This window comes from Zingiber officinale, chromosome 8B (assembly GCF_018446385.1).
Source record: "Zingiber officinale cultivar Zhangliang chromosome 8B, Zo_v1.1, whole genome shotgun sequence".
Lineage (NCBI taxonomy): Eukaryota > Viridiplantae > Streptophyta > Magnoliopsida > Zingiberales > Zingiberaceae > Zingiber > Zingiber officinale.
Window position 1 is genome coordinate 4,596,927 of NC_056001.1, and position 13,120 is coordinate 4,610,046.

At 36.0% G+C, this 13,120-nt stretch overlaps 1 protein-coding gene and 1 pseudogene across 4 annotated transcripts; one reads left to right on the forward strand and one right to left on the reverse strand.

Annotated features, from left to right (window-relative positions):
* Positions 1-221: 221 nt before the first annotated feature.
* Positions 222-4,136, forward strand: LOC122015695 (annotated as a pseudogene).
* A 1,274-nt stretch (positions 4,137-5,410) lies between these two features.
* LOC122014837 (U-box domain-containing protein 4-like) lies at positions 5,411-12,734 on the reverse strand. 4 transcript variants are annotated; one of them, XM_042571281.1, is made up of 6 exons: positions 12,624-12,734; positions 12,398-12,470; positions 10,026-10,306; positions 8,584-8,700; positions 6,448-8,460; positions 5,411-5,792 (listed from the first exon to the last, which is right to left on the reverse strand). In XM_042571281.1, exons 1-6 carry the CDS (start codon positions 12,717-12,719, stop codon positions 5,730-5,732), a joined length of 2,643 nt encoding a protein of 880 aa, XP_042427215.1. In that variant the 5' UTR covers positions 12,720-12,734; the 3' UTR covers positions 5,411-5,729. The 4 variants fall into 4 exon arrangements, with proteins under 4 accessions (XP_042427215.1, XP_042427214.1, XP_042427217.1 ...); XM_042571280.1 differs by having other exon boundaries at positions 12,365-12,470; XM_042571283.1 differs by having other exon boundaries at positions 12,616-12,685.
* Between the last annotated feature and the right edge of the window lie 386 nt (positions 12,735-13,120).

Genomic DNA, 13,120 nt, shown 5'->3' on the forward strand with positions numbered 1-13,120 from the left:
TGTCCTAGAAATGACACCAATCTTGTTACAAATAGCAAACAGCCGAGATCTAGAAAGCGACTTGATAAGTGCATCAATCAACTGATCCTTAGTAGAAATATAAGTAACTCGTAGTTCGGAGGCTCAAATTATCAGTGAAAAGCACAGCATACATGGTAACGGAAAGAAACAGATCTGTCAAAAGTGACTTAATCCATTGGATCTCAGATGCCGCAGAGGCAATGACGCGATATTCAGCCTCAGTCGAAGAGCACGCAACCGTGCGTTGTTTGGAAAATGAATCAGGAGTATTTGTGAGAAATAGCCAGGGAATGATGTCATCAGTAGCAACCATTGTAGAAGGCGGCCAATGGGTATTCTTTTAGAGCAAAATCCACCAATGCGATCAACGAAACGATGATTTGTTAAATTTTGCCTTTGATGAAAGAAGACAATAACTAGAAGGAGACGAAGTGTTGTTGTTTGAAGGCTGAAATCTGACTTGTCATCGGAATAAGAGCAGCAGAGAGAGAAGGCTGCATTTTGGTGGCTGCATATGCTGGAGCAAAAAAAAAAACTTACTATTTGGCCTATCAGAAGATGGCTAAAACAATACTTATGAAGAAAAAATCGCTATAATACGGCTGCTTCTTATAAAAAACAAACAAACGAAGGAGAGGAGGAAGAGAAGGATGAAATTTGATGTCTTTAAACTTAAGAAAAAAGATAATAATATTGTTATTGCTATGAGTAAAAACAAGAAGAGAAAGAGAAAAGAGGAGGAATTGAACCTCGCTATTAATGGACTTTTTGAAAGAAAAAATAAAATTATTATACGGTGGAAAAGAGGAAGTCAGAAAAGAGAATTTTCTTTAGGACAAAAAAAACATAAGAAAGGAAAATAGGGAAGAAAGAAGATTCTAAGAAAGCTAAAGAGATCATAGAAGCGGCCGGACAGAAAGCTCGAGAAAAGGAGACACCGATGAAGGAAGTGTCACAGATGGACTTGAACCCGTGAAGCAGAAAGCGAAGGAAGCGGTGGAGTCGCTAAATTTGTAGGGAAAGGGGGGCTGATGATACAAGGACGGCGGCGGCGGAGGGACAACAAATTTTTTTTTTGATGGCAATAAGGCCGATGATGGGCGCCTTTGGACGACGATGCCTCCTCTGGCCGTAGTTGGTGTCAATGTCAGAGAAAGGAGAAGAAAGCTAAGGTTTTTTTTTGAATCGTGAGAAAAGTAAACGCCGAAGAGAGGAGAAAAAGAAAGGAAAAAAATTTAAAAAAAAGATTGCTGTTAAACTTATCGCTGATAATAGAATTCATTAATATTATTAATGATAACATATGATATATATAAATGTCATTACAAGTGAAAATAGAAAATTAATAAATTAGGAAAACAATAAGTATTTCCTAATAATAACTATTCTCTAATAATTAAGAAACAAATAACTATTTTCTAATAATAATTAATCTCTAATAACTAGGAAATAAATAACTATTTACTTATAATAATTATTTCCTAATATATTCTCCCCACTTTTTATTTGATGCAAGCATTGTAATTTGATAAAGTACGACAATCAACAAATCATTAGCCGTTTATACATATTCCACAAAGTGCACATTAACTCTAGTCTTGCCATTTTCTTTTTCGGACAATCTTATCATTATTTACTGCCCTCAAACCCCACGAATACAGGAATTTGTATACAGCGGATTACGTGACGCGATTCCATTTTACTAGAAAAGAGTAAAATGAGTATCGCCATCAGTGAATGTTAGATTATTTGATTATTGGAAGATGTTATTTCCAAACTATTATTGAAGCTCAAACTAAATGAGTATGAAAAGTTTGATTATTTTTTTGCTTCTCAGTAAGAGAAAACTCTGCTTGTTGGATGAATTTTCGTATTCGCCCAATATTAAATGCACTACCTTCTGTGTTGTGTACACAACACTTACGTCTTCTTTGACGTACACATAATGGTGTTTGTTTTCATTCACCTTAAGTCCTTGTCTAAGATCTTTGGCATATGGAATTAAGATTGATTAATACTGATACAGACAGTTAATTCTTTGGTCAACGTTCAGTGTTGTCTTTCCTTTACAGTTGTGGGTCTTCCTTATTCTGCCGGCATTCGGATTTCTCCTCTTGCTCCTGCTTCCTCACCAACATTGCCTACAACTTCAGGTATGGCATAATCTCATTTATTGTTATCTTGGATAGTTCTATCTTCCATCATTCAGATGAATTTTACATTCTGCAAGATTTAGTGTTGGTATTTGATTAGATAAGAGATGTCGGAAGAATCCTGCCAAAGCTTCTCAGGTTTTGATTCATATTGGCAAAGTGTCAGATAGTAACACCTTATATCGGATTTTTTGTTATTTTATTTATCATAAAATCTATCTTATTCTACTATATGAAAGTCAATTTCTGAGTTAGTAATAATTTTTGCAGACAATTCTGTTCATCACTCTGCTGGATTTTAGGGACCATGGTTGTTTCTCTTGCTCTGATTATTGTGGCTTTGATGTCATTCATCTCTTTCAAGTCCTTTAAATCAAGGATTCCAACAAAAGATCCTGATCAATCGCCATCTCATAAGTTTCATATCCTTCGCAACAGCAGCTTTTGTCAGGCTTCAGGAAGTCATCTCTGTTGCAATGGAAATGTGAAGTCATCAGCAGTGAATTCAGGAACTCACCAAATCGATATTCCCAAAAGTTAGTTTGCAATAAATTTCAACGGGCATTGTTCAAGATTTTCTGATCGACATTATTTATGAAACTCCCTTGTAAATGTGTTAAGTTTTACATGCTTTTACATAAACCTTCTGGATTCTGCCACAAACAGAGATTACATTAGCATACTCACTCTTTTCATAACTATGCATTCTTTATGATAGGCACAATTGTTTCTTGCAAACAACTGACTTTATTGATGTTACGTAACAATCTTGTCTACTCATAATGTGGTTGCTTTGATCTTCATGCTTTCGAGATGCCGAATTGGCTGATTCTATCAACTCAAAGTTTCATCCTTCAACAGGTACTGCAGGTGATTCCTTTGACATGGAAAAACCTATTGTTTTCGAACATGAAGAAGTACTTTCATGTAGTGATAACTTTTCTGATGTAAATCGATTGGGCCATGGAAAATATGGTTCTGTTTATTATGAGGTCCTCCGAGACCAGGTGTGTAGAAATTTTTGTTTTCTTGAGAAATTCTGACTTTTTCTTGACTATATTCTTGATACAACCTTGATGTTCAGGAGGTCGCTATCAAAAGAATGACTGTTATGAAAACTAAAGAATTTGTAGCAGAGATGAAAGTTTTGTGCAAGGTTCATCATTCTAGTCTGGTAAAAGATAAAGCAGTTAGGCATTTTTTGCTTCTTTATTCCACAATCAATTGGCTTCTACGTCTTTAACCTTTTTCTCTTTATCTTAATTAATTTTAACAAGGTAGAATTGACTGGTTATGCTACAACAAATGATGAGCTCTTCCTCATTTATGAGCATGCTCACAAAGGTTTACTCAAGAATCATCTGCATGATCCCCAAAACAAGGGTATAGTCTCTTTTGATAAGGTTGTTTTAGTGCACAGATTGCTGAAACTACCTTCAAAGTTTCTGCACATGCCGTGACCGAATTTATTAGGCTGAGATCAATTCAAGCAACTAGAGCAACCTATATCTGTGCCATGTAACATAACTTCTTTCTTATTTCCACCTACAGGACAGACATCACTATCATGGATATCAACGCACTTGATGCAGCTAGAGGTTTAGAATACATTCATGAGCATACCAAAGTCCAAAGATCATTACATTCATCGAGATATTAAGACAAGCAATATTTTGCTTGATAATTCTTTCAGAGCAAAGGTGTCCATTAGACTTGTATTCAATTCTCATTTAGGAAGATGAGTTTAAATTTTTTTTTACCTCCTTTTTGTAGATATCCGACTTTAGCCTTGCAAAACTTGTTGCAAAGACTTGCGAAGTGGAAGCTTCTACTACCAAAGTTGTTGGTACATTCGGCTATCTGGCTCCAGAGTAAGCTGATTTATAGTAGTTACATGTTTCTTACAACTAAATATTGACTTTCTATGACTCTTACAGATATTTGCATGATGGTCTTGCATGATGCTAAGCTAAACAAATCTGGAATTTATTAGTATTATACTTCCTCTTTTTCTCAAATAAGAAAAGATATATAGTCACATACATTGTCAATGGTTTTGTGCTACCATGATCCTGAGTTAAAATGCTAAACGACTGTATCATTAGATAAGACTTCACCAATGCTCACATTAAGTTCTTCAACTGGGGTACCTTAGTTATGATATACTTAATTTTACCTTGTCATGAACTAGATGGCCATATTGGCGAAGCACTGCATCGACGAAGACCCCGTACTTCGGCCAGACATGAAGCAAGTAGTGATTTCTGTCTCAAATTCTTTTGTCTTCAATTGAGTGGGAGGCAAACGTTGGCCGGGAACAGCCAAGTTTTCAGTGGACTTGTACAAGGAAGATGAGGGCAAGTCTCTTTCTGGCTTAGTAATTTTGGTTCTCCTCTTTGCTGCTCATGGTGCGATACGTACCAACGGAAGTGTGTATGTTGGCTTCTCTCTGTTGTGCCTGGTCTCTAAGGAATTCCGATTATATATTTTTGAAGAGCATCTCTGATAAACCATGTATCTGACTAAGTTACTATATTACTTCAGCAAAACGTATTGTTAGTTCTTCAAATGAATCAAATTGGATGTTTTCCACTTCAACGATGCGTCTGATCTGAAAAGTGCAAACCGTGTTAGATCAGACTTGGACTATATTAAAAATAATTAATAACAATTTTAAAATTCAAATCAGCATTACTAAAAAAAAATATTATTATTATTAAGCTTTATCAACTATATTTAATATTAAGAGATAAATTTATAAACTTCAATTTTAAAGTCTATTTGTAGAAGTGGGTTTCCGAGCATACCATTTTTAAAAGAAATATAATCAATAAAAATGAGCAGTTTTATTGACTTTAACAGAATATGGATATATTTTAATATCAAGTTCCTAAACCATTTTTCTTATAATCACAATAGAAGAACAATTTCTCCACAAATTATTGTAGAGGCATCACATTCTATCCTTGTGAGACAGTCAGAACACAGATTTTACCTTTTTAGAATGTTATATTTGTAAATTCCACTTCCCTATAAGAAACATATTAAACTTAAGGTGATTGTCCCCTTGGAACAAATAATTCCAAAATTAATAATCATCCATGAATTATCTTTTTTCATCCATGAGTTACTTCTTAGACGAGCAAATTATCTTTTACCATCGTACGTTTGGGATAAACGATATCACTTTTGCTCTAATAAGTTTTTCTTTTTTTAAAAAAAAAAAATTGTTTCGGTTAGGAACGATGAATAATAAAAGGATTTATAGAGATGGAAATTACAAGAAAAGATTACATATTGTACAGGAATAAACATTTACAACCAAGCAACGGCCAAAAACGAATCGAGACCGATGCTGACGCCAATAAACACTGTACAGACTTGTAAGTTCTCTACAAGAAAACGCCCGACAAAAAGTTTCATGCATCATCAACACGCTAGAAAACTCCGAAGACGGTTTGTAATTACCGTCGGGAAGAGTGCACCAAGCCTAAAATAGCTGGCAGGACCAAACTTATGTACTTGCATATAAGATCTGAGGAAACTAAAGCTAGATCATAATCTTCTCACAGCATTGCCCTGACGCTGATTGCGGAAGTAGCTTAGAAGAGCTTGAGCCTGAAAACAAAAACCAAAAAAGAAGGAACATCAAATGTTAATTTTCGTCCATGCATCAAGCACCAGTAGGCAGAGATAGATTCTTCTAAAACCTAAAAAGCTTCTTGTGTGCAACCAATTAAGTCACCTGTATTAGGCAAACCAATCTTGTCCTTGACACAGACAGAAATTGTCAATGGACCATATCTCAACATGACACGTGAATTTATAATGCATCGCAGTACTAGCGAGTTCTATTGACCTTAATCCTGCGCAAGCAGGTACCAAATGGATTTCCTTGCCCTCCCTTACAGATATAGATAGATTGTCCTAAAGTAACTCAATGCATGCCATTTAATCCTTAAACAACTGGAGTGTAGATGAAATACATGGCCAAACATAAACCGCTGGAACTATAAAAATTCAAACAGTAAAAGAAATTCAGGGCGTGCGAAGGGATGGACAGGTAAAGGATTTAGTGAGCATAGAAGTGAAATGCGTATTCATCATCTTTGATTCAAAATTTAAGAGCAAGTTTTGTAATCCAAATAACAAGAAAGATCTTGGCTAAAAATCCAAAATAATTTCTGTAAAATGAATAACAAGACAAGCACACTACTAACAGGATCATATAAGTGCAAGCATATGGAGAAAATATATATATAGATAGCAGAACCTTTTCTTTAGCTCGTGGGGTACCAGACTGTGACAAAGCTACCAATGGGGGCACAGCACCTTCTTGAATAACTTGGCTACAAAATCTACCACTATTAGTACATAGCTGAAGTAAAGCTGCAGCAGCATTTTCTTTTCCTCGTGCAGAGCCCAATTCAACTACCTCCACAAGTACAGGGATGCCATTATTATCTCGACCAATCGCATTTCTCCCTTCTGGTATAGTTGCAAGGTTTGCTAAAACAGCAACAGCCTTGTCAACCATACCAGCGGCCGGGTCCATCAGTTCAACTAAGTGTCTCACAGCTCCAGCTTGTACAATTCGTGACTTGTTCTCATGAAAGATTGACAAATTAAATAATGCTGTTGCTGCATCTTTCTTTCCTCGAGGGCTCCCATTTGCTAATAAGTCTACCAAAGGTTGGATAGCACCCGACCGCCCAATCCTAACTTTGTTCTCTTCGATCACTGACAGACTAAATAATGTTGCTGCAGCATTTTCTTTTGCTTCAGGGTTGCCTATCTCAAGCACATAAATCAAAGGATCTATGGCATCGGCATTTGCAATGGCAATCTTATTGTTGTCATTAATCGACAAGTTTAAGAGGGCAGTAACAGCATTTTCCTGAGTCTTGGAATCTGCTGAATGAAGCAGCCCAACCAATAAGTTAATAGCTCCACAATTTGCAATAACAATCCTATTTTCCATGTTATGCTTAGCAAGAAGGCGAAGTTCCTCTGTGGCAGTTCTCAATTTAGCTATGGAATCACTTTTCAATTCTACAATTAGCTTACAAACTTCAGACTCGACACCAGATAAATCACACCTGGATTCCATGGAGTGGGAAGATATGATTTGGGGGACAGATGGACGTGTCCAAATATTATGGTTTCTAGGATGAACCTCATCCAAGTTTGGTGCAAACTCAGTTTCTCTTTGGGAGGAGGAGGATATAGTATCCTGTACAACTTCACCAGAAGCATCACTGTTGTAATGTGTCAAATCACTCGAAACTCGTGAGAGTTCATTAACATCCCTAGGTCTTTGAACATTCTGTCTCGAAACAGCATTGGGAGCAGATTCAGTCTGCTCATGACGTGGAGATCGCTCATCATCTGTTGAGGGTTCTGAATCTTGTGTTGATTGGTTGGTATTTTGGCTGCCAGAAATTGTATTCCTCTGTTCCAAGTTAGGTTCCCTTGCAGTACTAACTAAGGATAACCTTGAAATGCTTGCATCAGATCCATTCGCAATTTGCAGGGTGGGTAATGAATCAGAATCCAGATAAAGCGAAGTTGCATGGTAGACGCCATTAGAAGAATGGGAGTCCCTTTCTAAAGTAATCACTTTCCCATGTTCTGGAGATCTTTGATGATTCACCTTGGCAGAATTTCCAGATTGAAGAACACTAAAGTCAGTAACACTTGCTTCAGTGGGTTTAAGAAAAGCAGAAGGAACATTCAAGCCCATCATGGACTTCACTGGATCAGGAAGTTTAATGTTGTTTGATTCACACCAGTTTGCAATTAATGCCTTCACCGTGTAGTTTGGAATCAAGTTAGTATGTCCAAGTGTTTGATGAGTCCTCGGACAGACATTAAAACCATCATCAATCCATTTCCTGATAAATGCTCGCTCATATGTTTGTCCAGAAGCCACAATAACTGGATCAGACATTAAGTCCAATGAAAGCGGACAGCAGAAATCAGTAGGGACAGGGACACCATTTATACTATGCAATTGCTTAACTTCAAGGAGGCAGTAATGCATATATTTGACAAGGCCAACCATGTGGCCAATCTTCTCTACTTCTTCCTGATTGTCACTGCAGTCGAGCTCAGTTTTGAGCTTCTCAAGTGCGACATCCTCCATGAGCAATTCTTGATTGCATGACAAGCTTAGAAAGTCAGAAATTCTATCCAAATCTTCAGGTCTAGGCCTATTATTTTCCCTTTGGTCAGTAATGGCCTTTTCAATGACAACTGATATGTATTCATCTGTGCACCGCGTTTCCTGTGCAGTGATAAAAGCAAAATTATCATGTTGGCTCATAGCGAAAAAGGCATGGAATATTCTAAATAGCTCAAAACATTATTTGAATTTGAGAGGTGATAGCATATTCATATATACATTTACCTCAATGCACTTTAGTATGGTACTGTCTATTGGACTCAGAAGCAGAGGAGTAACCAGTTCACTTATTTCAAGTGTGGATGCAGATATCTTGATTACACGAGCTTCTATTTGCAAAACCTGCAAAAAAATAATTCAGTGAGCATGTTGGTAACCATAACAGATATGAAAACAGATTGCATATTATGTCGTGAACTTTTAATAGATTTAACATGCTAGCTTTATTCATCTAGAAGAAAAATAATTAAACAAAACAAATAGACAACTGTATTAGCAGCTCGTATGTGAATAAATAACTATAACACAAGTATATCATCAAACATCATATAGAACAAACAACATGGCTTGTATGTCTCCTGCACTGGCAAAAAAATTTAAATATGTTGTTTTTTTGTTCTTCCTTTAATTCTCATTTGTCCTTGGAGTGCAGATGCCCTGCCTTGGTCTTTTATTAAAAAATCATCCAAAATGGGAAAGAACTATACAAAAGCATAGAAGCAAATGAAAGAAAACAAACTAGGAGTAGGTCTGGTAATTTAGGTATGATAAATTTGATAGAAAAAGATAAAGTAACGGTGAACTCATGATATAATCTCTAAGGAGTAAATTGGTTAATTATTGTGCATCAACAATATCCAAAATTTTGAGGTACAAGGACTCTTTTGTCACAATGTTCACATAAACTTTGTTTATAAAGTGTATAGTCTGGGTTGCTTTCCCAAATTCATTTGCCATATAAATATACAGGAAGAATACTTGATGAAATTTTTGCACCATTTCCATCCAACAAATTTATGATGGTTTTATTTAGGTACAAGAACTGTACAATTGTTTCATTCAGGTTCAACTTTCTAACTTGATCATCAAGTTGCCTGTCCCTTAGGGCCATTAGGACCAGATTCATGTCATTTAAAATCATATAAAATAATATACAACTAGTTAAAATTTTTAATGAATATGATGTAAATTAGTTATACTATCAAGATGGTAATGTGATCAATCCACTACATAGTGCATATGCAATATACGGAGGCATCTGTAGTCTATATTAAATATTATGGATAAAAATAGCTAACATACAAGAAAATGTATTTATTAATGCATCCAATTTATAATTCCACATAATATATATATGTGTGATAATTATAAAATGAACAACACAGAAATATTACAACCAATATTAGTCAGCAATGTAAAATAAATTATAGATATAAAGGGTATGCATAAAATAAATATTCAAGGTGTTTATCACTTGAAACACTAATGTTTAAGTTAACACTTACAAGCTACAAATAGTGTAGTTTAGATCTCAAGTCAATTTGGTTTAGATTGATTCAAATGAACCAAATAGAGTTTAAATAAAATCATGCAAACTGCATATGCCATATGAGATGGTATACAACTGTAACAGTATACTTAATAGTCTAAGGCAAGCATACACTTACAAAGTAAATTCTACTCATCATTGAATGCCAACTTTCAAGAAATTTCCCAGCTTCATTGACTGCAACATCTAGCTCTTTCAACATGTTGACCAGCTGCTCGTCCAAAGATATCTCAGAAGCAGCAATTTCATAACACAGTTGTTTAAAATGCTCAAGGATCTGATCAATTGTTCTACAGTATCTTTGAACCATATCATGTTTCGCATTTTTGCTAGCAGATAAAAGATGAAACTTTTTGATGCTTTCAAGCAGTTCCCCTAGCAATGATGTCCTCATTGTGCCTAGTAAAAGCCAAAGATAAGAATATTCCACAGAATTCGCAACAAAAGTGTACCTTCTTTAACTATAGATGTGAATAGCATTTTTCAAGCACAATACAAGTAATTCTTCAAATATTTGACTTCTAGAACTAACTATGAACCTGTTCTGATGGGGAAAAAAAAAGGAAAAGAACCAAAAAATCAACTTATTGAAGGACTGTTGGACAAAAAAAAAACACTAGAATGACCATCATATGACCATTAGATTGAAGGTACAAAGAATAATGTCATCACCAGAATAATAGATTTTCTTTATTCAAACATGGTGCAAGAAAGTAGTGTCATGCATTATACAGAAAATTCAACACAATGTTTACAAGACAAAATTCCTAGAACCAAGGACAAAATAAACACAATGTCCTAAGTAGGATCCAGCACAAACTTGACTGGACAAAAGCCTGATGTCAATACATGCTTCACATGGGACAATTGCATGAAATATGTAGTGCCCAGGATAAATGAAGGTGCTGTGTGCCACAAGGTAAATAGTCAAGATACAGTCTACCTAACCCCAAAAAGAACATTTCGTCAAAGTCATGTAGTTGAAGACACCATGCTCTTGATGATCAGCTTTCTGTCAAGGCCTAAAGGGCATCATTTGAGCTGGGGTAAACATGAACTACTGCATTTAAAATTTCTGATCCTCTAGATGTTCCTACAATTAGATCTTTGTTGACCACCTCAGACAAGAAGGCAACCCTGCCATGAACAACCACCTCCTTAGTCCTAAACAAATATATGGACTGGCACCCAAATAATCTGAATAACTGGTGTATGTGTGCTTCACTAGGTATCAAGCTTGCTCTGAAAAATATATTTTTTACCCTCAGTATAACCAATTCCATCCAATGTTTTCTAGATTTATTGTTCTTCTTGAACAGAGCAGTTCTCTATCAAATGAGCAAGGACCAAGTTGCTTCAACCATTTGGACTTAGTATTACCACCAGTCATGGCCAAGAGTTAACACAGTCAATAAGAGAGCATAAAAATTGCATTGTATGAGTCAGCATTATGAATATCATTTTTCACATCACATGTTGCAGATGAAAAGACGACCAAGCACTTCATGCAGGAGTTATGACATCATCTTATTAAGCATGTGACTATTCTGGAATAATCTACTCATTGTGGTAGTCGATAAGGCCCACATCAGAGAAAAATCATAACAAGAAACATCTCAAGTCAAATGACCAGGAGAAGTCCTTCAATTTTCAGTATTTCAACGAAGAAGGCTTACTAACAAATTACAATTTCAATTCTAGGAAAGATTCATAACAATAGAAAACAAAAAAGGGACTATTGCAGTTGGAAAAAAAAAAGCATTTGTGCTCAAGTTAATCATATATCAACTACCTAGAGGACAACAACCACAGCAACCATGGCATTTTTTTCTCAAACACCAGAATGGCCAAGTTTCAAAAGCAACCATGATGAACGATGTTGTGATATTTGCAGAAGGCCACAAGAAACTCAGACCATGTTCTAGGCTTGTAATCTAATTTCTTAGTTTTCACATTAAACTGGATTGTGACAATTAGTAAAGGTATTTAAGACAAATAGATCTGAAATCACATCAGAGAATGAAGCTAGCACCAGACCAGCTACATATGCAGCTGAATCATATGATTTTTTGCTACTTTTTTGTATCGAAAATTCATTCTTATTTCTTAAATGAGACTCATGTTCCACAAATTGTTAAGAATGTTAGAATCAATTAGTAGAAATTATAAAATGGATTTTCTAATAACGGATCTCTTCGTTCATATTAAATGACAACAGCCCAATACAATTACCTAGCTCAAATGTGATCCAAGTGCTACATGCCACTACCGAAACAAAATCTCAGCAAACTCTATCAGGGTTACAACTAGGGCAAACACTTCAAAATTTCCCAAATTACAAATACTTCTCTCATACTCTCGTCGATGTACAATCAGATAGAAAAACAAAATATAGGGAGGAACTAATTACCTGCATACCGTAATTTCCGTTACAGAACAACTAAAACCAATAATTACCTAAATTCGATGACGCAGAAAACCAGCTATTACCTAAATCCAAGCATGCGAACGCAAATTCGAACGTGTCAATCCTCAAAAAGAGAGACGACGGACGACCTGAGAACTGTCGGCAGATTCGATAAGCAAAGGAGGAAGAAGAATGAAAGAGAGAGGGGGAAAAAAGGGGAGAGAGAGATCGGCCTCCCTAGAGCGTCGGAGAAGCAGGATGAGGGAGAAAGGGGGAGAAGAGGAGCGGAAGAGGGGTTCACCACCGCACCCGAGGACGGCCAAGGAGGAGGACCCGGGCCCCGGCAGGTTTGTCCTTGTTGACAAGCTGGGTGTCCAGAGTCCGCCACTGGGTTCGCAACCACATTATAGTTTGAATTGGTAATGCTTCGGATTAGTTAGGTTGGTATTGACCGTAACGAGAACACAAAAAAAAGGAAATGGTGTGGCATGTGTTGCAAATGCAATTGTTATGGAAATAAAGTCTGAAATGGCAGCACGTGGGAGAATTTATTGGAGTCGTTTTTTTTTTCACTTCATTCGTCCAAAAATGAGAAACTTTAATATTTTGCAAGTATATGACGAACTAATATTCGTTGGAGCAATAAAAGAATTAATATGCCGTTAGATGTGCCTTCGAATGATATTTTTGTGGAGTTGGATTTGAATACCTAATGTCAGTTAAAAAAATATTAATATTTGTCATGCATATCAACGTTACAGCTAAACGTAAAGCATCGAATACGGGCAAGAGTGTAAATGCATCCT

Coding starts and splice junctions, on each gene's coding strand:
- LOC122014837 (XM_042571280.1), bottom strand. CDS start 12,719: ATGTGGTTGCGAACCCAGTGGCGGACTCTGGACACCCAGCTTGTCAAC. Junction 8,701..10,025: donor TGATGAGTAGAATTTACTTT/GTAAGTGTATGC, acceptor ATTTTTTTGCAG/GTTTTGCAAATAGAAGCTCG. Junction 5,793..6,447: donor CCCCACGAGCTAAAGAAAAG/GTTCTGCTATCT, acceptor TTTTGTTTTCAG/GCTCAAGCTCTTCTAAGCTA.